Source organism: Dipteris shenzhenensis, chromosome 5 (assembly GCF_047967505.1).
Source record: "Dipteris shenzhenensis isolate YYH24624 ecotype China chromosome 5, Dip_SZ_1.0, whole genome shotgun sequence".
Lineage (NCBI taxonomy): Eukaryota > Viridiplantae > Streptophyta > Polypodiopsida > Gleicheniales > Dipteridaceae > Dipteris > Dipteris shenzhenensis.
Genome location: NC_141600.1, coordinates 30377149 through 30400354, shown reverse-complemented (window position 1 = coordinate 30400354; position 23206 = coordinate 30377149). Strand labels below are relative to the sequence as shown.

Sequence of the window (23206 nt, the reverse complement as noted above, 5' to 3'; positions counted from 1 at the left end):
TGGCCAAAGATGAGACGCAAGATCTTGGCTGTGGTCTTGCAACCTTTGTCAAGAAGGGTGATGGGGTGCCACTGTTAGATGTCTACTCTATCCCCAGCTCTATAGATTGTTAGTGTCTAGTGTGTTTGTCTCCTATCCGTAGCCTTTTAAGCGAGGGCCTTTGTTGGGGGGGAGGCGGGGGGTCCACCGGGAGTGAGGACTAGTTGTGGGTTCTGTCTTCTGTTGGTTGTATGGTAGAGAAGGGGATGTTTCTGAGCAGTAGGGGCCAGAGGGGGCTAAAGACAGACTGGTCAGGTGGCCGACCTGATGTGGCTGACCTGCGGGGCAGGTGGTCAGCCCCTACAAGCCTGACCAACCCCTACCAAGGGGGACCTGCCCTATTTATAGGGATCCCCCTTCCGCTCATTTGGCACACTCCATTCCAGTTCTTGTCCTTTGGAGCAAGTACGGGGCATCCCTTGTAGCAGCCTTGGAGGAGCAGACCTACTGGAGCAGATCCAGGTCCTTCCACTCCTGTGGTTGTGGCGTCTACATAGAGGCTTGCTGGTTGACGGTTGACACAAAGGTGGACTGCGTCAACAACCGTTTGCTTGTGTCGCATGGCCTGCTCAAGGTCTGGGGATAGTATCAAGGAAATGTATATCTTCAAGCAAGGTGTGGCTTTGAGCAAGCCCCAAAGCTACAGGCATAGCTGGCCAGGCAAAGGCATCGCTCAAGGCAGTGGGGGTGACAAAATAGGAAAGTGATGGCTAATATGGGCCGGCAATGGTGTGCAAGCCTTGGCAGAGATGCTGCCAATGGAATTGTTGGTTGTAAGCTGCAGCTGGGATGGTGTGGAGCAGCGACAACTGCTGTGGCGTGGTTTGGCATATGTGCAAGCACTCTCAAGGCCGTCTTGGGGAGCTTGCATGACAGGTTGTGCATGATCGGCTGAGCGTCAGCAAGCGCATAACAAAGATCACGATTTGCATGGTTTGGCTGCGGTGAGGAGCCAACAGGCGAGGCTGGCTGAGAGCATGCCAGGTGTGGCACAGGGTGACACGACAAGCATGCCAGTGTCAGCGATGTGTCTTGCTTGGAGCCTTGGGTTACCATCAACCTTAGGTTGAGCTTGGGTGTCAAGCTGGTTGCAATTTAGTGCAGGATCACATGCTGCTACTGTGGCACAACATATGTCACCACTAGACCCGTCACAGTTGCTAACCTTAATAATCCTACAAGAACATCCTCCACTAGTAAGCCTTTACGTTCAGGAAGCCTTCATTTTTCTTGTTGCAGCAAGAAGGGAGTGTACTTCTGTTATGGAGCACAGCAAGTTTGTGACGCCAAATTCAGCGACAAGAGAAGTCGGTGCACTCCCTTGGCGACATTGAGCAGCAGCACAAAGAGCCTACAACTATCTCGTGTGACAACCAAAGTTGTATTGCTCCAGCAAAGAACGTTGTCTTTCAACAAAGGACCAAACGATTGGATACATGAGATGATCACATTAAGGAAAGGATGTTTACGAATGTTTTAAACTTTTAAAGGTTAAAAAAGTATATGCACATATGAAATTTTAACATATGTACAAGTGGCTTGGACAAGCGCTGCTCTATGTGTAGATCAGAGAACGAAGTGAAGAGTGTTGGGGAGTCTGATCAAATGAGCTGATGTATCATGATGGTTTGGCATGTTGCTGACATAGCATGCTGATGTTAGACAATTGATATACAAGCATAAGCTCTGAAGACGAGGATTACTTAAGAGCGTTATTCTCAAGTATTTGCACAACAATGGTCTTTATCTTGCAGAGTGTACTTAATGATTTTCATTCTTTGCACTCCCCTTTAATAATGAATTATTTGCAGCAGGCTCTAAGGCTTTTCTAAGTTTCACAAATTGTTTTGCCAAAACCCTTGGTAGATATATTTGCAATGTTGCCTTGAGTTGCACTAACGAGCAAAGATCTCTAGAAAGAGGATAACATCTTTACAAATCATAAGCATCTTTTCAAGCTAAGTGAATGGGCAGCCATAGCTCTGTTTTCTGCAATAAATTTATGCTTGAGCAGCCCTAATCTCCTGAGCTTAAACCTCAGCTTCTTCTTCTTCACTTTGCTGCCATTTTTCCTGTTGGCTTTATCTCTATATTTCTTGTCCAGATTGAAGACAGGATGCCCTAGACTCAAGAGCTAAGCAGAGATGGCAGCAGACACTAGGAAAATGCAGAGTCTATCAAAGCTCACATAAAGAGCTCAGATGGTATGACATAAGTATATGCTTTCTTCCTCATCTTCTTCATAAATTTCACAAGCTGGAAAGACAACTTGCAAAACTCTATGAAAAGAGAAGCATGATATCAGAAAGGGAAGGCATGGACCTGCCATTGTGCAAAGCTTTCAAGTGCATACCATGTGATATGAATAGGTGATTTCAGAAGGCCAAATAAGTGACAATACCTCGATTGAAGAAGATTTTGAGGCACCACCAGCCCAAGCCAAATAACAAGGGTCCTTCGTATGTGATGGTCGCAGCTCGAGGGTAATATAGAACAAAAGTGTATCAAAGCTACCTTGCAAAGCCTCAATTACTGCCAAAGGTAATGCAGCAAAGCAATCATGAATGCCTGGAACTCTGCGCACCTCCAACTCCATTGCTGCTGCATCATAAGTAAATTGGGAGAGTTAGGACCACACAAAAAGTACCAAAACGTTAATTAAGGTTTATGCAAAAGTACCAACACGTTCATTAAGTTTTAACTTTGCATAAGCATGTAGTAACATACATGCTGAACTACAAACTTTTAAACTAACTATTAGGTGGTGAAGAATCACAAGAGCTGTTTCAAGTGTATGTATGATGGACAAAAGATAGCTGGTTACATGCCCCTATTTTCCACTTCGGACATTTAACAGACACAGGGTAATACAACAATATCAACTGTTATATCCCAAGCGCCCGTTGGAAAACACCCCGAAGACAGTGTATGCTAATCCAAAGTTTCGGGGGTGGTCGAAAGCCTCATATAAAACTGATCTCCAAAGTAACACATATGAAACTCACCATCTTCTTACTGTATCGAGATAACTAAATCAACTATGGCCATGTTTAGGCTTCAAAGATTTTAAAGCAATGCATTTACCTAGATCTACAGACTTCTGTCCTTGAATACATAACATCAAATCACACCACCTTACTGCAAAATTTGCACCATTCTACAGGAGTGGCTGGTCTCACAATCCAACCCCCTCAGAAAAACTCAATCAAGCAGGTCGTATCATGAGTGATACAAGACTACCTGAACATCATAAAGTGAAACTGGTTCGAATGCTTCAAGCATGCTTAAGGGATCTATGCATTTATCTAATCATACATCTACAAGTTTTTGATTGACCAAACTATGCCAACTCTTCTTTGCCGTCATATATAAAGAGTGAAGTAACAATTAGAAACTAAAGCTAGGTTTGACATCCAAAACATGGCCTTGCAGGCCAGACCAAAGATACATAGACAGTCCCAAACTGTCAGGACATACGTAGATGCATGCATGTGTAGTCATGAGTGATTTGCGGCATACGTGGTGGAGTGGCTGAGTGATAAATGGTGGAGTGGCTGAGTGATTCGAGATATAAGAAGACATGGCCCTCTTTCATTGTAGAGGCTTCTCCGTGGAGAATAATATACCTTTATAAGACTAGAACATATCCAATCGTGGAGAATAAAGTGTGGATCTGAGTTATGGAAGCAACGTCTCTTTTTCACTTTCTAGTGAAGCCCATGAAAGCAACAAAGCAACTAGCCATAAAAAGAAAAGTGTAGCAACTCTACAAAGCACAAAATATAGCACAGAAACAACGACAAACAAGTAGGAGCGAAGCAAAGCAAAGAAGCACCTACATGTAGCAAGAAAGTCCCTCGACTAATCGGCACTCTCTCCTGCTTCATAACAGATCTGATCTGCTCCATGCTTGTGTGTTGGTCGGCTGTCATAGATCTGGTCTGATTTGCCCGTATCTATTCCTGTTGGAAAGGTCACCTCCCCATCTGTAAGCCCCCAAATGAGGAGAGCGTGGGGGAGGGAGACCTAGGGCAGGATGTGCCCCAAAAGAAGAGAGGCGGGTACCTGGCTGATCTGCAGGAGCATAAGGCGGAGCAGAGGACAGCAGTAGGGACCCAAGAGAAGAGACCACGGATGACATCAGCAACAGTACGGAATAGTACAGAGCTGAGGCGCACACGTGGCAGATCAGGAGAACAGGGTAAACAGGCGCTGACATGGCAGGTCAGGAGCGCAGGTGTACAGGGCTGCATGGGGCCTGGTAGAGCAGCAAATGGGGCTGCCAGTGAGCAGTGGCATGCCTTATATAGGCTGGGCCCCTGCCTTGATTGGAGGGCCAAAAGCCCTAGAAGTGTGGGCCAAAGGGCCCTAGTGTTGTGAGCCCTTAAAGGGCTGTTTTGGGGCAGACTGGTCGGCCCATACAGACCAGCCAGTCGCCCCATTTAGGGCTGGCTGGTCGGTTAGTTCAAGGGGCCCTTGGGGCCTATAAAAGGAGAGGCTTGTGGCCTCATTTCTCATCCAGCAGCCAGCAATCCAGGAGGCAGAAAGGAGCAGCAGGGGTGAGAGGGTGCTTGAAGAGCTGCAGACTTAGCCACGAAGGGGCTGGACCTTGGCTGTCTTCTAGGGCAGCAAGGTGCTGAGATCATCTTCTTTAGGAGCAGCCATTCACAAGCAGGTTGGAGCAGTGGAACAGTTATCTTGGGGCTTACATTCAGGAGGACCAAGGGGACCTATGCGCTGCAGACAAAGCTTGGCAGGGGCTGCCCACCTAGGCTGATTCACAGGCAGTAAGGTGGAGAAGAACACACTGGACGGAAAGTCTACAGACGCTCGAGGTGGAGCACGCGGACTCGAGTCTAGAGATAGCCAGTAGATAGGAGATGTTGGGGTAAAGGCACATTGCCACCCCTTTGTTAAAGATATGACACCTATGACTGTCTTAAGACAGTCATAGGGTGAAAAACCTAATCCTAATAAAACCTATGAGTTTGTGGTGTGGCTCATCATTTTTCACACCCACATCTTGTGTGTCACCCCTCTCTCTCACTCTCTCCCCGTTGTACTTCTCACTTATTCTTTCCCTCTCAACTGGTATCAGAGCCTTCATTCTCTCCCTCTCCCTTTCTGCCTACCACTCCCTCTACCCCTCCTTATCCCCTCGGGCCTCGTGCCCTCAGCAGCGAGCTCACAGCGGGGTTGCGCAGCAGGTAGCGCAGGCAGAGCGCACGGGTGGAGCTGGGTATTGCGCAGGCAACGCAGGCAGCGCGGGCAGAGAGGCGGCACACACGTACGCGCAGGCAGCGCGGGCAGAGAGGCGGCGCGCAAGTGTGCACGCAGGCAGCGCGGGGCAGCATTAGCCGCAGCTAGCAGCTAGCTGCTGCTAGCTGCGTGTGCGCAACCAGGTTGCGCACCGTACAGTCGTGTACGGACGTACGGCTATCCGTACTGCCGTACGGACACCGTACAGGCGTCCGTACTGTACGGACGCCGCCGTACGAACTCCGTCAGGGAAGTGCATTTCGAAATTTTTTGGGATCTGTACCCTGCACAGGTACAGTAGGTACAGTGGTACCCTGCACAAGTACACAGGTACAAAAAGTACAGCAGTTTTGGATCTGTACCCTGCACAGGTACAGCAGGTACAGTGGTACCCTGCACAAGTACACAAATACAGAAAGTACAGCAGTTTTTCTTTGGGGAAAGAAGAAAAAGAGAGAGCATTCCCGGCTGTTCAGTTCTTAAAACTGTGTGTTGAAGGTACAGCAAGTACCCTCCTGTCCCTCGTGCTTGAGGTGACTAGTACCACAGTGTGTGGTGGTTGCACAGTTATCTTGTTTCGGGAAGGTAATGCCTTGATCTTGCAGAGGGCTTTTATGCTTTTGCTGAGTGCAAATCTCAGCTTTTGGGTGACATTTTCAAAGGGCTTTTGCCTGGAAGCTTATGCAGTGTATGCCTTGAGGTAGTGTGGAGCCAGGGAGCTCACATTGGTCTTGTTTCCGCAGTGTATTCAGTGACATTTCTGCAGGTCACATTTTGTGTACGACACCTTGAAAAATCTCAGTTGAGCCACGCTTGGCCAGGGCGCATCGAGTTTACTCGGTCCCTAACTGTCCATCGTTGACAGTGCTCAAAAGATTTTCTCTTAAGTGTTTGTACATTGGGATCTGTGTTGTTATTGTGTACACAGGGCTGTTTATGCATTGCATTGTCAGGTGAAAGTGCCAGGAGAGCGCTGTTTTTTTTTTGTATGCTACCTCAGTGTTGAGGTGTTTTTCACTTGGCACAGGTGTCAAATCAAGGGGCTTTTGCCCAGAGTTTGCTTGAGAGCACTTGAATTACTGTTTGAGACCTTCATATGCCTTTTATCCCCTTGGCAGAAGGGTGATTACTTGGGATTTGTCCCATTCTCTGTTGCAGGTTTGTGACAGGCTGAAGTGTCTGGAGCCTCTTTTCAGTGAACAAAACAGTGTATGACAAGTGGTTTCTGCATATAAAATCAGTGCAATACCTCATCTGAGGTGGGAGAAGTGTCCAGGACAGCAGTGTTTTGTGCTTCGTCAGCTGATGATGCACTGTTAAAGCACTTGTGGAACAGCTGCAGCATTCTGAAATTACTGTTTTATGCCTATTTGAGCACGGTACAGTGTGTCAGAAGGGAGTTAGGTACTTTCCTTATCTGATATGGCATCAGGGGGAAGTGAATCATCAATTCTGAACATAAAGAAATTGGAAGGGGCACACAATTATGCATTATGGGCAGAACAGTGTTTGAATGTACTTCTGCTAAAGAAGATTTCTAAGCCCATAAGGGTAAAGGGTGTCAAGCCATCTGGGATGTCAGATGATGAGTGGGAGGAGCTAGATTTGTCCGCGAGGGCTGCTATCATGCTTACTCTCAGTGATTCTCTTGTGTTCAATGTTCAAGCTGAAAAGACCTCTTATGGCCTATGGCAGAGGCTAGCAGAGTTGTATGCCCAAAAGAGTTCAGCCAGTAAGGTTTATTGGTTGAAGAAGCTGGTTGATCTTCGCATGAAGGAAGGTACAGCTATGACCTCACACTTGAGTGAGTTCAATGCCATCTTTACACAGCTGATTGCACAGGGGTTGAACCTTGATGAGGAGTTCAAGGCTACCTTCTTGTTGTGTACCCTCCCTGAGAGTTGGGACACTTTCAAGACCACCCTGTCTAATTCAAATGTCACTCTTATATATGCTGATGTAGAGAGCTCTCTCCTTATGGAGGAGATGAGCAGGAAGAATAATGCGGGCAGCAAGTCTTCAAATGCTTTGCAGGTACAGGAAAGAGGCAGGACTCAGCAGAAGGGGAGATCTGCTAGTAAGTCCAAATCCCGCAGTCAGTCCCGTGGCAAAAAGGATATTGAATGCTTTTATTGTGGCAAGAAGGGACATGTGAAGTCTAAGTGCTTCAAGTTTATACGGGATCAGAAAGCCAAGAAGGCTGAGGCAAAGGATGCAGGCAGTGGAAGCAAAGGTAAAGGCAAGGCCAAGGTAGATGACTTGGATGCAGCGAATGTTGCAGCAGAAGACAGTGAAAGTGACAGGCATGATGTTTTATGCTCTTCTGCTGTAATTGCACATACATTGGTTATTGATGGCCATGACATGCACACCTGGCTCTTGGATTCAGGTGCTTCTTTTCATGTTACTCCTCATAGGGAGTGGTTTACTTCCTACACAGGTACTCATGGAGTTGTTCACCTTGGGAACAACTATGCATGTCAGATTGCAGGGATTGGCAGTATACAGATAGTATTTCCTAATGGATGCATATTTATGCTTGATGGTGTTCGCCATGTGCCGCAAATCAAGAAAAATCTGATTAGCACTGGCTTGTTGGATGACAGTGGTTACCACACCACATTTGGGGATTCCAAATGGGTGATTACTGATGGCCAGGTTGTAGTGGCTGAGGGTTATAAGAGTGATACCTTGTACCCTCTTTATGTTTCCAGTGTAGGTAATCATGTTGTTGCCATAACCGAGCTGCCAAAGGTTTCATTGTGGCATAGCCAGTTGGGACACATGTCCGTTAAAGGAATGCAAGAACTGTCATGTTTGGGTTATCTGCCGTCTCTTTCATTTTCAGATTTGCCTACTTGTGATCATTGCATATTTGGCAAGCATTCTATGACTCCTCATAAGAGGAGAACTCCCCAAAATAGAGCACCGCTTGATCTAGTGCACACTGATTTGTGTGAGATGCCACAACTATCACTAGGGGGTGCAAAGTATTTCATTACTTTTATTGATGATGCCACACGCAAAGTGTGGGTCTATTTCTTGAAGCATAAGAGCGATGCCTTAGATGCTTTCAAGAAGTTTGTCGCTCAAGTTGAGAATCGGACAGGTCGTAGGCTGAAATGCCTCAGATCCGATAATGGGGGTGAGTATGTGTCACATGCCTTTGTACAGTTTTGCGAAGCTAAGGGCATTAAACAGGAACTCACAGCCCCTCATAATGCATCTCAAAATGGTGTGAGTGAGCGGATGAATCGAACTATTCAGGAGAAAGTTCGATGTATGTTGTCTTATGCTGCATTGCCCCATGGCTTTTGGGCAGAAGCCGTGCAAACAGCAGTTCACATAATTAACAGGTTGCCGAACAAGGCTTTGGAGTTAAAAGTGCCAGAAGAGGTGTGGTCTGGCAAGCCACCTTCATATAAGCACTTGCGTGTGTTTGGCTGCGAGTGCTTTGCTCATATACGCAAAGAACTGCGCACCAAACTGGAGCCAAAGTCTTTCAGATGCATCTTTATGGGTTATGGTGACGAAGGTAAAATGGGGTACAGGTGACGAAGGTGAAATGGGGTACAGGTTATGGGATCCCGTTAAACGGAAGATTATACGCAGCAATGATGTCATCTTTAAAGAGGATAGTGTACACAAAGAACCCGTGCAACCTGTGGAATACAGGAGGGTTGTTTATGATGATGTCGGACAGCAAAGAATGCCCATTAATATGCAGCAGCAGGCTGCTGCAGATAACCCTGTTCAAGAGGGTATACAGGCTGAAAATCAGCCAGATAATTTTGCCAATGATGCACCACAGGATATGCCAGCAAATGGGGCTGTAGAACAGCCAAATATGGTGGTACAGCCACCCGTCATGCATGACGAACAGGCTAGACAGCAGCCTAATCTGGAACATTTTGTTAGGAGGAGCACCCGTGTACAACGGCCTCCTGACAGGTTTGTTCCAGGAGCCAATAATGTGGCTGATTTTATTATGCTGACAGATTGTGGTGAGCCTTCCAGCTTCAAGGAAGCTATGGGAAGAACAGAGAAAAGGAAGTGGGAGAAAGCCATGCAGTCAGAAATGGACTCCCTACTTCAAAATGATACATGGGACTTGGTGCAGCTACCTGCAGGATGCAAGTGGGTTTACAAAGTCAAAGTGGATTCAAATGCTTTACCGAGGTATAAGGCCAGATTGGTTGCCAAGGGATTTAAGCAGGAGAAGGGCATTGACTTTGATGAGATCTTTTCCCCTGTAGTCAAGATGACTACTTTGAGAGCAGTGTTAGCTCTTGTTGCTCATGAGGACATGGATTTATGTCAGATGGATGTGAAGACTGCTTTTCTTCACGGAGATCTCCATGATGAGATCTATATGAGTCAGCCAGAGGCATATGCTGTTAAAGGGAAAGAGCAGCTTGTGTGTAAGCTCAAGAGGAGCTTGTATGGACTCAAGCAGGCGCCAAGAGAATGGTACAAGAAGTTTGATGCCTTCATGCAGTCCCAAGGGTATCATAGGTGTGAGACCGATCATTGCTTGTACACCAAACGGGCAAAGGATGGAAGTTTGATGCTACTCATTCTATATGTGGATGACATGCTGATTGCCAGTGCTTTGAAGAAACAACTGCATAAGTCTTTTGACATGAAAGACTTGGGTGATGCAAACCATATTCTTGGCATGCGGATTACTCGTGACAGGTCCAAGGGACTTTTGTTTCTGTCACAGAAGGAGTACATTGACAAAGTACTGCAGAGGTTTAAAATGAAGGGGGGGAAGTCTATTAGTACCCCGTTGCCTCCACATTTAAAACTCAGCAGTAAGGACAGCCCCAGATCAGATGATGATAAGGCTGAAATGGCCAAGGTTCCGTATGCATCTACAGTTGGTTCTTTGATGTATGCCATGGTTGCCACTCGTCCGGATATTGCTTTTGCGGTGGGAGTCATCAGCAAGTATATGGCAAATCCAGGCAAGCGGCACTGGGAAGCAGTGAAAGGTGTCTTGAGGTATCTCAAGGGTACCAAAGACTTGTGCATTTGCTATGGTAGGCAGGATGCATTGGTGCATGGTTTTACAGATTCAGACTATGCAGGGAATACAGATAACCGGAAGTCTACTACCGGTCATATTTTCACATTTGCAGAAGGTGCTATATCATGGGTGTCTCGGTTGCAGAAATGCGTTGCACTGTCAACTACTGAAGCTGAATATGTTGCAGCCACTGAGGCTTGCAAGGAAGCAATATGGCTTACTCGGCTGGTGGGAGATTTGGGCATTACAGGAGATATGCCAGTTTTGCATTGTGATAGTCAGAGTGCTATCATGTTGGCAAAGAATCCGGTCTTTCATCAAAAGACCAAGCACATAGATGTGAAATATCATTTCATCAGGGAGGTACTGGAAGACAAGCGACTTGAGCTTGTGAAGGTGCATACTGATGATAATCCTGCAGATTTGCTCACTAAGAGCTTGCCTACAAAGCGGTTTGCACATTGCCGCCACATCATGGGATTAGGATGAGACCATTCTTATTTTATGGTCTTGTATACAGTAACTGTATATTGCTGTAATTTTTATTCTTTTCTCCCCTTTAGGCACATTGGCCTTTAGGTGGGAGGTTGTTGGGGTAAAGGCACATTGCCACCCCTTTGTTAAAGATATGACACCTAAGACAGTCATAGGGTGAAAAACCTAATCCTAATAAAACCTATGAGTTTGTGGTTTGGCTCATCATTTTTCACACCCACATCTTGTGTGTCACCCCTCTGTCTCACTCTCTCCCCGTTGTACTTCTCACTTATTCTTTCCCTCTCAGGAGAAGGACCTTGTGGTTAGATTAGAGGACCACACCATTGGTGGGACTCTAGATCTATCTATTTTGTATTGTGTCCATAGTTTTAGACGGAAATATATTTTGGTGGTTTCTCTATCTGGCTGGTTCATTGTCTATTGATGAGTCTGCACACCTATTTTATGCACATTAAGTAAAGAAGTTTGTGATTCCACATCCCACACGCACACTGAGTGAGCTCCTGGGCATTACTATAAGTCTTCCACTGCGTGTACCCTCTGTTGGGTCATTTCTAACATGGTATCAGAGCCCAAGTAGGAGGCTCACAGGTGTGGGAGCCTGAAGACAAGGACCTTGCTAAAGGACGACCCTGATTCAGAAGCTCTAGGGAATCGACTTCCACGACTGGAGGATTGTGCCCTTGCAAGAAGGAGGGTGACTCAGGTTCAGTCAGGTGCGTTTAAAGTTCGCAGTCCAGGTTATCTGGAGATGTACTTTTGTTGCAGACCTTGCCAAAGGAAGGACGGGTTGAAACAGACCCTCAGAGCATGGTGCCTGGAAGACTCCAGGTTGTTCACTCATTATGAGGGGGACAACTGGAAGATCGTGACGGCTGGATTGCTTGAGTTCAGAGGCGGGAACGTGACTGAAGGAGGTGGTACCAGGAGGTGCTACCAAAGATGGACCTGTGTACGAGGATGGTGTGCGGAAGCAAAACCGGACATGGTGGAGCAGGAGCCACTAGATGAAAAGCCAGGAAAAGATTTCGACACCGAAAGGTTCCAAAGGACTACGACCAGGGAGTTACTGGAGCATCATCATCGACGTGTTGGCATTGGGCCGAGATGTGTCGGTGAGAGGGGGTGTTGGAAAGGTCACCTTCCCATCTGTAAGCCCCCAAATGAGGGGGTGTTGGAAAGGTCACCTCCCCTTCTCCTTGAGGTGGAGCACACGGACTCGAGTCTAGAGATAGCCAGTAGATAGGAGAAGGACCTTGTGGTTAGATTAGAGGACCACACCATTGGTGGGACTCTGGATCTATCTATTTTGTATTGTGTCCATAGTTTTGGACGGAAATATATTTTGGTGGTTTCTCTATCTGGCTGGTTCATTGTCTATTGATGAGTCTGCACACCTATTTTATGCACATTAAGTAAATAAGTTTGTGATTCCACATCCCACACACACACTGAGTGAGCTCCTAGGCATTACTATAAGTCTTCCGCTGCGTGTACCCTCTTTTGGGTCATTTCTAACAATTCCCTCCAGCCACCGCCATGTTGGAGGAGCTACAGCCCGATTATATTGCTACACACAACACTCCTGTGATCGAGGCTAGCCCATACAATCTGTCAATTGCATCACATCGTTTCTGTTGTAGTTGAAGACTCCTATCAGGCTGCAAATTTCGTCGACCAACTCATTCTTCTCTATTTCCAGCCTGTTGTGCGGGAGCTTCCTATTGTGTGTGAGGGGATCATCAAATATTTTCAGCAATCACTTTTCGATACAATTTTTGTTTGTGGCCCACTCTTCAGCCCGACAAGATACAACCTATAGTTGTTTTCTACTCCTGTGCCCTGCAGCAGCCATTGTTGGTTGCTTTCATCATAATCTTTCTCACAATGGCATCATCCGCATCTTTTCACAGATAGTCGACAGCGCACTATTTCTGACATTATACTATCACTGTCTCAGCGGTCGCTTTGTCCCCCATGACATTGGCCAGATTTTGCTTTGTACAAATTTAGAATTTAGAATTCCCCCATGACATTGGCCAGATTTTGCTTTGTACTTTGATGACATATACCTTTGTAAGACTAGAATAAGTCCAATCATACAAATTTAGAATTTTTGTTGTTCTAAAGATCAAAAATCTACAAAGAAAATATAAGAGAAAATGAAAGAGAAGAAAAAAGAGGTAAACAAAAACTTTTATGAAAAGCAAAAGGAAGACATACTTAGAAAGCAAAGCAACACTTATGTCGTCATCAATGCCCAAGCATAAGCAGCTATACTGGGTTTCTAAAGACCCGCGGAGTATCTTTGATGACATATGATGATAGTGATCACTGATGATGGGGAGGGTCATATTGATGCTATGCTATGACTCTATATTGATGTACTTATGGCTATGTAGCATGTAGTATGGGTGTTGATGCTCATTTAGTAGCTCCCCCCTTTCAGCTTGTTTGCATCAGGTTTCTCATAGTCTCATAGACCCATCGGTTTTCCGAAGACTTTGATAAACTTCCTTTCTTTCTTTTACTTTCGTAGCATCTCCATATGCCTCTTATGGGAGTTGCATTTCAATTGGTAGTGGCCTTCCTCACCCCAAAAGTAGCAATTTTGATTTCATCCTTGGCTACTCTGGCACCTCCACACTTATTTCACAATCGTGTCACTGTGAGGACCACCCATCATATTGAAGTGTATTGTATCTGAGGTCAATTCCTTGGGTTTGGTTGTCCCAATTTATTCGGTTGAAGTCAACGGCCTTGTCCGTCATGATCAAGGCACTAAGGAGCCAGTCTTTTGCAATGGTGATAATGAAGCATGAGTCTCAATAGCTCTCGTTTTCTGGTTTTCAATTAAGCAGAGGCTAGTTCTTCATGGACTTTGAAGCCTTAGAGAAGGCATTATCAGTTTTGTTTAAGAGGCATAGAAACCCCCTTGCTTACATATGTTCTTTTTGGTAATTTTCACATTGGGAAAATTAAATTTCTCCCAAGTTAAGAATTGTTGCCCATGTGCAATCTTTCTATGAGAAATGGTGTTAGAAAGACCCCCGTTTGAATGCACGGTCTAGAGTTACATAGATCTTATAGACTTCCTTGAGATATCCTTGATGTCATCTCAATGGACTAAATATTTTGCTCCACTTTGCAAAAGTCCAAGAGGAAATTCCATGACTGTCTTTTCATGTAATATGGAGACTAGTAGAATGAGGTCAGATTATAGACGATCAAAAAACCTAGGTGTTTTATAGGGAAACGATGAAAAACTTCAAAGTTAATGCAAACTCATATCATGAAATTCAAACCCAAGAATAACTCTATTGAACACCATGTGGTATCTACATGGGATGACATAGATGTATGTACAAGGAGTATCCTCCCCACTTTTGCCAATATAGAAATTTACTTGTCTCAAACGGTTGGTGTGTAAGACAAGAATGGTACAAAAAATCCAAAAATCTCATCTACCTATTGCCAAGGTAGTTTCATATGCAAAGTGTACCAAGAATGGTTAGCTTTGTGTGTGTGGATTATTGGAAACTCAATGAGCAAACCAAGTCTCATAGACCCTTGGGTCCTTCGAAGATTTTTAATAAACTTTCCTTCTTGATTGCACTAGAACCTCATGTCTTTGAGCATGAGCTACTATAGTTATCAAGGCAACTTCCTTAATGAGTAGGTATAAAAGCTCATATCCAGCAAAGAACAAACTCGTGATAGGTTCTCTGAGCTTCAATTCCTCCAATTTGAAACATTGTCATGATTTCTACATTGAAGATTCTATGTCCAAGTAGTATGCTTGAGACCACAAAGGACACATTTTGCAAGGCAGAGCAAGGTATTTATTTTGCACAACTCCTAAAATACCTAGTTAAGAGACATATAAATGCAAGTTCAGCAATAAACATGGAAAGGAAGTACTCCAAGAACTCATTAATATCTCCATTACAAAGGGGTTCAAAGCATTTCAAAAGCCAAAGGGCATGATTTGGCAAGCAAGCAATCCCTCTTGGTGATGAAGTCAATTTTCAGCTGGCTGTCCTCAGCAAAGGAGATATCTGTACCAATTGCACCCTTTCATAAACCATATCAAGAATGTTGTCTATGAGAGGCAAGGGAAACAAGTTTTGAAAAAAAAAATTGAATTGAATGAGTGGAGTCTCTAAAAGCGAGCGTAACACCCAAGACAAATGTAGCATAACCTTAGAAACATGAGTACATAAAACTGTCTGAGCTGATGGAGAGAATGGAAAACTATGGCATGGCATCACTATGATGATCCTCTGGAGGTTAGTGAATGAGTCAAACCGCCCATGAGGAGCCCGGTGGTGTACAAGGATGCCGTGGCATAAAACTTGTGATAGAGCATTAGCAACAGTCAGTGTGTGTGGTCTGCTGTGGTCTCTTTGCTATGGCTCTGCGTCAGACAAGTGCCATTGTACTCCCGTTGCCGTGCCTCCTATCTGGTGACCATGGAGGGAAGGTCCCCAAGCTTGATTTGTGCCTCAACCCACTGGTGGCTCTGTTATGTCTCACACTTGGGTTGTCAGCTCCGTTGTTTCCCTGTGGCATGTTGTACCATGCTGTCTGGCTGGAGAAACTCAATGATCATGGAGTTTGGCTTTGCACAGTGATCTCGCCTGTGTGTCCTAGTAGGTGCTCCATGTGCTAGACAACCTCATGAATGAAGGTCACCAAGCATCTCTGATCTCAGTAAAACAAGAAACTGAATGGGGTCTGAAACCATCCTTGAAGAGACAATGATACCGACTACTAATCTCATAGTGTACTGTGCATCTAGAGCCGAAGTGCTGCTCCTGCCTATCACATAAAGTACAGCTGCGACCCTCTCTAGGTATGCACGCCTCGCACTTCATGATAGTCCCCTAATCATACGCTACAACTGAGGTGGCAAGGCCAACACGTTAGTCACTCCTTGCCTCCTAACTAGGTGTAGGAGAAATCTATAGTCTTTTATAAAACCAAAGCTTACACAGAAAACATAGGGCACAAAACCTTTATTGACTCACACAAAAGGCAGCTAGAATGCCTAGTCTGAGGCTACCTCCTCGAGATGGACTTGGGCTGTTGCTACAACTATTTCCTCCACTTTGATGGGTTCGTCTTCGTCTGCTTGCATGGTTTGAACTCCGTAGCTTCTAGTGAAGGAGCCCCCTCATTTCCAGATATTATAAAGTAGTCATGGAGAAAAAGGGTTTTGAAACTTATTCGTTACCATGATTATGGCACAATGTGCTTGGGAGTGATCCAATAAGCCTCAAAATCAATCAACAATTACAAGTGGCAACAACAACCATCCAAGCCAATCATAAAGACCATGGCTATGACCAACCCCATTGTAGGATGAAGCAATGACAACAGCTCGTGTTTAACCACTACGTGGCTGACCCTTAATACTTGGTATTCTAAGAAGAATAAGGAGACGTGCAAAAGAAAGGAATAGCTTGGAGAACACATAAAGAAAATAGAAGAGAGATCTTCAAAATGTCTTTTCTACTGGTTGACGGTGCTTGCAACTTTGCTAATTGCTTGTTTTGCCAAACTTGCATTTATCTGGCCATTTTGTTGCTCTTTTGTTGATTGCTAGTCCTGGACACTGCTTTTTCCCAGCTTTGATATATATAAAAATTGTAAGTTGCTGGCATGCAATAAAAAACTACCATAATGAAAAAAGCTGTGTATAAGAACTTGAAAAATGTCAAAACATACCTGGAAAAAGTATCTATGTCATCATGGATGCACATTGTCAAATAGAAGGTTGGAATAATTTAATGTTTCTACAAGACACAATTTTCACATCAATGGTTTAAGAAAATACTCTCTCTCTCTCTCTCTCTCTCTCTCTCTCTCTCTCTCTCTCTCTCTCAATTCTACATTTGACTTTCATGGCATTAAAAATTACACTTGAAATGGGTTTCTTTGCGGTGGGCTGCCAAGCTACAAGACCTACTATCCCTTCCTTTTTGCCATCCATTGCCAACTATATTTGAGTACAAAGAGAGCAACAGTAGGAAACGCATAGCAACTATTTCCTGCTTCCATACACCACAATCCTTGGTTTTGACAAAGTGCTCATTTTATGTCTATAGCTGATTATGAACAGGAGAAGATTTGAGTGATGATAAACAGAAGCGGTAAAATCTGAAAAAGGGTAGAGAAATCAGATCGTCCAGAAGTTATGCATGAAGAATCATGGTCGATGATTGATTGGATTTATTAGCAGTTTCACGAAGAAGCCTGCTCCATCCAAAGTGGATTAGCTCATTCCTGACGTCTGCGCAACAAGACTGAATTCCACAACAATGGACAAGGATCGTGGAAAGAGTTTGCGGGTTGGACACAATAAACTTGGGGGGAGGCTTACCGCATTTTAGGGGCAGAGAAGAATCGCAGATGCCGCGATTCTGAGCCTGAGAATGATCTGTAGCGAAGGAGCATAAGAGAAGAAAATCGAATGCAAGCTTGAAGGGTGCTGGTCACAAACAAGCGGCGAGCATCTACGAATAAAAGCCCTTAATCCAATGAATGAATACAAGGCAGCTTTAGCCTTCAATTGAAGTAAAGGCAATCGGTGGATGGCCTTCCTAGGACTCAAAGTAGATTTGTAAAGGCCTCATCACATTTTGGTTTTTGGCCTGCCCTTTACCAATGGTTCTAATTATGCACAACCAACGATTTTATTTATTTTGGGCAGGCCTATTGAATGACATGTGTCATTCATCTTGTTTTTTTGGAAAATGGGAAATTCAATGCCACATTGGCATGTGGACCCCAACATTTTTATCCCATTCTTTTCTCGAGCACTTGAGCTCTGTGGCTTTGTGGAAAAATGAATTTGTGAAGCATTCGAGGGTTGAAAGTGACAAAAAATATGTATCTTTCTTAAATTATTATGACATTTCTCATGGGAAACTGCTCCTTCCCATGAAAATCCTTTTCCCACCATAGCTTTACCCCTTAAGTTTGCTCATTACTAGTACGAGCAAGATAAAGAGTGAAGTGGAACAATAGCAATGATAGTTCCCTTGGTTGAAGAGCCACTTGGGATACATTGAATTTGTATATCGTTGTTTGCTTATGATACTCCCACACTAGCTTCATGGCAACTTATACATTGGCATTGATTGCACGTCTAGGAGTTGCACATCCAACAAAGTACTCCTAATAGGATTGCCAAAAAACTTACATACAAATTCTAGCTAACATGATATTTAAATGTGCTTTTAGATTGTCTATGCTCTAGAGGTTGTATGAATAATATTGCATGCATTGTGGTAGGCAATATACCTATTTCTAGGTGGCCTAACAAAAGTGATGGCTCATCCTAGGATAGATTCACTTTGTCACAAACCCTCATGCAACTTGCCTATGTTCTAGACGTTGTGAGGTAGTATACCTATTCCTAGATGGCCTATAAAAGCGACGGCTCATCTTAGGATGGATTCGCTCTACTCACAAACCCTTATGCAACTTGCCTATGGTCTAGACTTGGTGAGGTAGTAGAACTGTTTCTAGATGGCCTAACAAAAGTGATGGTTCATCCTTGGATGGATTCACTATGCTCACTACCCCTCCTGCAAATTGATTGTTTGTAAGAAAGAATAATGGATGAATGCAAATTCATACAAAAGTCCCCATAGCATACATTCCCCCCCCAAGAGAAAATATTTTTTTATTAATGCTTGAGAAACCAAACATGCAAGTCAACAATGCGAGTGATTATGGGGAAAAGAGCTCGATGTGGAGGGGAACCTCAAGAATGAATCCCAAGGTTTTGCAAAAGATAGCACTGTCCTTCATTTCCCCCCCACAAATTGATGACCTCATCCCTCAGCAATAGTTACATGGGATGCTCCATGGCTTGCCCACCATCATGTGGCAACACACATGGCCCCAACTTGTGACTCACTCCTAGGACTCTTGGTTTACAACTGGGAGATTTTCAAAATGTCCATGTTTTCCACAAAAGTTGCACTTCATTTTGCTCTTTCCCTTGAAGTTGCTTTTGGCCAAATATGCCCCATGTTCTTTGTAGTCACTTCTTTGTTTGATTTTCCTTTCCTCTTCCAAGAGGGATGCCTCAATTTCCACAAGACTAATCTCTGGAATATTGGTGACTGTGGTGACAATAGTGTCATATTCCTCAATTAGGCTTCTAAGTAAGATAGCAATTACAATATCTTCATCAAGGTTAAACTTGATGCCAAATAATTGAGCCAATATGCTCTTCATTGAATTTAGATGTGAAGAGATGGATTCTCCTCTATCCAAGTATATTGGTGAGTGTGGTGACAATAGTGCCATATTCCTTAGTTAGGCTTCTAAGTAAGATAGTAATTACAATATCTTCATCAAGATTAAACTTGATGCCAGATAATTGAGTCAATATGCTCTTCATTGAATTTAGATGTGAAGAGATGGATTCTCCTCTATCCAATTTTAAATCAAAGAACTCGATGAGCAAGCTAAACTTAGAACATCTCCTCTATGCTCCAAAAACATGCTCAAGATGAGTCCATGCAACATGAGCAGTCTCACATCCATCAATGTGGTGGATAAAAGGATCACTCAATCCAAGAGCAATTATGGCTAGTGCTTTTTCATCTTTAGAAAGCCATAAAGTTTCTCCTTCCCTAGTTGTAGGTTTAGTTTCTTTTCCATTAGCCACCTTCCATATTCCCTTTTTCATGAGAATAAATTTGAGTTTGGTCTGCTAAGTGTGAAAACCCTCTCCCTCAAACTTATCTATCTTGAGTTTGGAGGCCATTTGGGAAGGTCTTACCAATTTAATGGCAGTGTCTTATCCCTTTACAAAAGATCAATCTTTCTGAACAAAGAAATCACCTTCACCATATAGATGCAAATTGCTAGATAAAAATTCAGAAAAACCTAGTTGTTTGGCATATGCATAACCAGTTGGCTTCTCCCACAACCTCTTAACTAGGGTCTTATTTACCTTGTACTTTGTCCTTGTAGTCTTCTTAGCATTTGAAGAACATTGAGAACTTGGCATGTTGTCAAGAAATCTCAATCAACTGAACTTCAAAGAACATTCTCTGAACTGAAAAAGGAATCTTTGAATCTCTGAACTGTACTTTAACTCCTCGAGCATCACCTTAGCATTTAGGTAGCATCAAACTTCAAAAAAAAGTCTAGAAATGCTTGCAGAAAATAGAGGAACGTTGGAGGATTGATACCTCACTCCACATAGCATCAAGCTTGGGGCATTCGCTACACAATCAAAGGAACTTAGTAAGAGAAGACTCGGTACAAATCTCAGACAAAATGGTGCGTCACACCACTCGGGGCAACAGCGTCTTCTTCAACTATAAAAGCCATGTCTTCTCTAAACCTGACTGGTTTTTCTTCAGTTTCTCCTCATTTTCTTGACCATTTTCTCTCAGATTTCACCATCAGGTAGCCCATAGGGTCGCCTAAGTACACCTTACAGCATTTTAGGAATGGTGGCTCCAGCAAGATGAATTTACAAAAATGGCGTGGGATGAGGAAAGAAGCACCATGGGCTGTAGAAGCTCTATTTCATCAATTCCTCCTACGTGGAAGTGCGCCCTAACGAGGGGAAACTATAGCTGAAAGGGTAGGAGCAATGGAGGCTTGTAGGTGGAGAATAGGCTTAAGGCATTTCAGGAAGGGAGGTAGAAGAGAAACTCCATTTGGGGAAGAAGAAGGAATCTTCAAAGAATCTCGAGGATTCTCTTCCTAGGCACTAGGATTCTCAACAAGCTCTCATACCACATGTTAGTTCATAGATCAAACAACGGAGCAAAGATGAAACACAATGAAACATCTTTATTCATGAGTGGTTACATATATAGGCAATTGCCTCCATGTTGGTAGATCCCAGATCCACAATTTTCTCCATGATTATCTCAATCAGTCACCTCCTATGGTCACTCCAAATCCACACATCACACCAACTTGACATACCTAATTGCCAAGTCACTAGAACCTTCTAGCACACCTACACTCACACACTCCTTGCATAGGACTCCATAGGCACACATACATCAATTTGTCCTTTAGCATTGAGATATAATCACCATTACTCTTTCCATTGCTTGATGACATGAACAACATCTAGATGGATGATGCCCCAATATGCAAACTTGAATTGGACCCATTTTTTGGCCACATGGCTCTTGGTCCACTTCTTGAAAGGTCCTCGACAATTGAGTTGTAATCTCACCCACACGCAAGGAGGAGTCAATGAAGGTGATTGCTAATAATTTCTCAATTTTTTTGAGGAGGCAACTAATGTGGTGTGGGAGTTAAAGGCCAATGTACCTTAACCCCACTTATGTACAATACTCAAATACATATATATACGTGGATAACATAGAAGGTTAGGGTGTAGAACACCCACCAAAACTTGTATGGCTCTCCGTCTCTCTCACCTTCTTTTGTTTCCCTTTCATTGTTGAGATCTCTCAACTGGTATCAAGGCGCGGGTGTTCTATCTGAGCCTGGGTTTGAGCCTGGAGCCCGAAGTTTGCTTCTGCTACAGCTCTGTGGGAGGAAGGAGAAGCTCCGTTGGGTGACTTTACTTGCATCCTGGTATGCAGAGACCTTGTAGAAACCTTTGGAAAGTTCTCTGAGTGGTTTTGGAGAAAAAAATACATTTTTTAATGATTCCCCTGTTCCTTTTGACTACTACTGAGTGTCCAGAATGACCTGTAGAGGCAACCATTGCCTGTTTTTGGTGTCCATTGCACTTCAAGAGTTCAAAAACACCTTTATTCTTGAATTTGGCATCATTTTGTTGGATTTCTGACTCACTGTCTCTCCTTCAACGTTTTTTTGCCAGTGTTGGAACTTGAGTTTGAAGTAACCATTCGTAGATCTGTCAGTTCCGGTGGACTCAGGAGGTCCTAAAACTTCTGTGTTGCTCATCATTCGCACTATGGTGGTGTTTACAAATAGATCTTTTTGCAAAAATGTTTTTGGATCCGTGTGTTAGACCTGGTGATTGGGACCACGATTTTCCAAACCGTCTATTCCATTGCATTTTAAAGGACCCAAAACCCCCTACCTGCCAACTCTTGCACGATTCTATGGAGATTTGGAGAAGTTTCGTCTCTCTGAGGTGCCAAATCATCCGTTTCTCTGTCAAAAATCCATTCAAAGGTTCAAACCTTTGATTTTTGGATTATAGGTCAATTACAAGGGCTGACTCCTCGTTTCCCATTCATCGGTTGGGATTTTGGAGTTCCAGATAGCAGAAGAGAGATATATGTAGATTGTCTTGCTAAGTTTGATTATGCAATGATGCCCATGTTTTGAGACATCCAAGGTTCTATTTTCACTAGAGCGGTCATTGTCGTGGGGTCATGGTTTCTTGGATATACCTTATGCAGATCACTCTGGTTGCATTCTAAGCCATGTGTGCTCATCATGGTTTGCATTGGGTTGTAGTGGATGCTTTACAGGCCATTTGGATGCATTGCCATCCTTGTTGTATGCGTTGATAGGCCCAAATTGCCTTGTCAAACGCTTTATTGATGGACGTTTAGCACACAAAAATGCTATTTTATGTTGAGGGACAGCTTTAACATATTACAGTGGATGCACAGGTTGTGGTATGATCTCTTGGATGAGATTTTGTTGATGCATATGCTCATGGACAACATTTATGCTTGAGGCATGTTGGCACTTATTGGCATTGGGATTGTCATTGTTTTACCATTGCAGTTGGCATTTTCTTTTAGGCCAAATTTGCTCATATGAATGCGTAGTACATGCATATGAGTCAGATACGTTTTGATGCTTTGAGCCTTTGAGGTTTGGTGATATTACCTTCTATTTTGGCATACACATTTGGGTGCACCTGGTATTTGGTGTGATTTCTCTCTTGCAGGTACTAGTATTTGGGATTTTATTTCATTTGCATCATGGCATCCTCTTCCATGTCTAAAAAGGAGGTTTTAAGCATTAAAAAGTTTGATGGGGCAAACTTTTCTTTGTGGAAAGAACAGATAAGGAATGTGTTATGTAAATCCTGGCGAAACTTTTAAAACTTTTATATAAAAGTTTCAAATCTTGGCGAATTTTTAAAATTTTATTTTTATTAGGGCATATAAACTTTTAATGCTAATATCAAAGTTTCACTTCATAACGAAACTAACTTAAAAAAATCATCCATGGTTGCAGTAAGTCATCACATTTCTCCTTGCTCAAAAGAATGCCCACACAATCAAGATAATTGGCACTATTATCCAGCCTTAATATCCTCTCCATATCAGAGTATTTGGATGGTAGGGCCTTTAGAAGAATGGCATTTTTGTCCTCAGGCTCCACACCCAAACCGAGATCATGCAAATGTCTGAGAGTTGACTGCAT

The 23206-nt window shown here is 43.6% G+C and overlaps 1 protein-coding gene across 4 annotated transcripts in view; it reads right to left on the bottom strand.

Moving 5' to 3' along the window:
- The window catches only part of PEX1 (peroxisome 1), a 57370-nt gene extending 39914 nt beyond the window's left edge, over positions 1 to 17456 (bottom strand). For 3 of the 4 annotated variants that reach the window (XR_015540989.1, XR_015540991.1, XM_087374540.1), the window contains exons 1-3: positions 17214 to 17456; positions 16559 to 16626; positions 2441 to 2637 (exon numbers count right to left, since the gene is read on the bottom strand). Coding sequence is in view for 1 of the 4 variants with exons in the window: in XM_087374540.1 (XP_087230666.1) it covers positions 2441 to 2635 (195 nt within the window). In the remaining 3 variants the exon portion in view is untranslated. Of the gene's footprint in view, positions 1 to 2440; positions 2641 to 16558; positions 16627 to 17213 lie in introns of all 4 variants that reach the window. The other variant, XR_015540990.1, reaches the window with a different exon arrangement.
- Positions 17457 to 23206: the final 5750 nt, after the last annotated feature.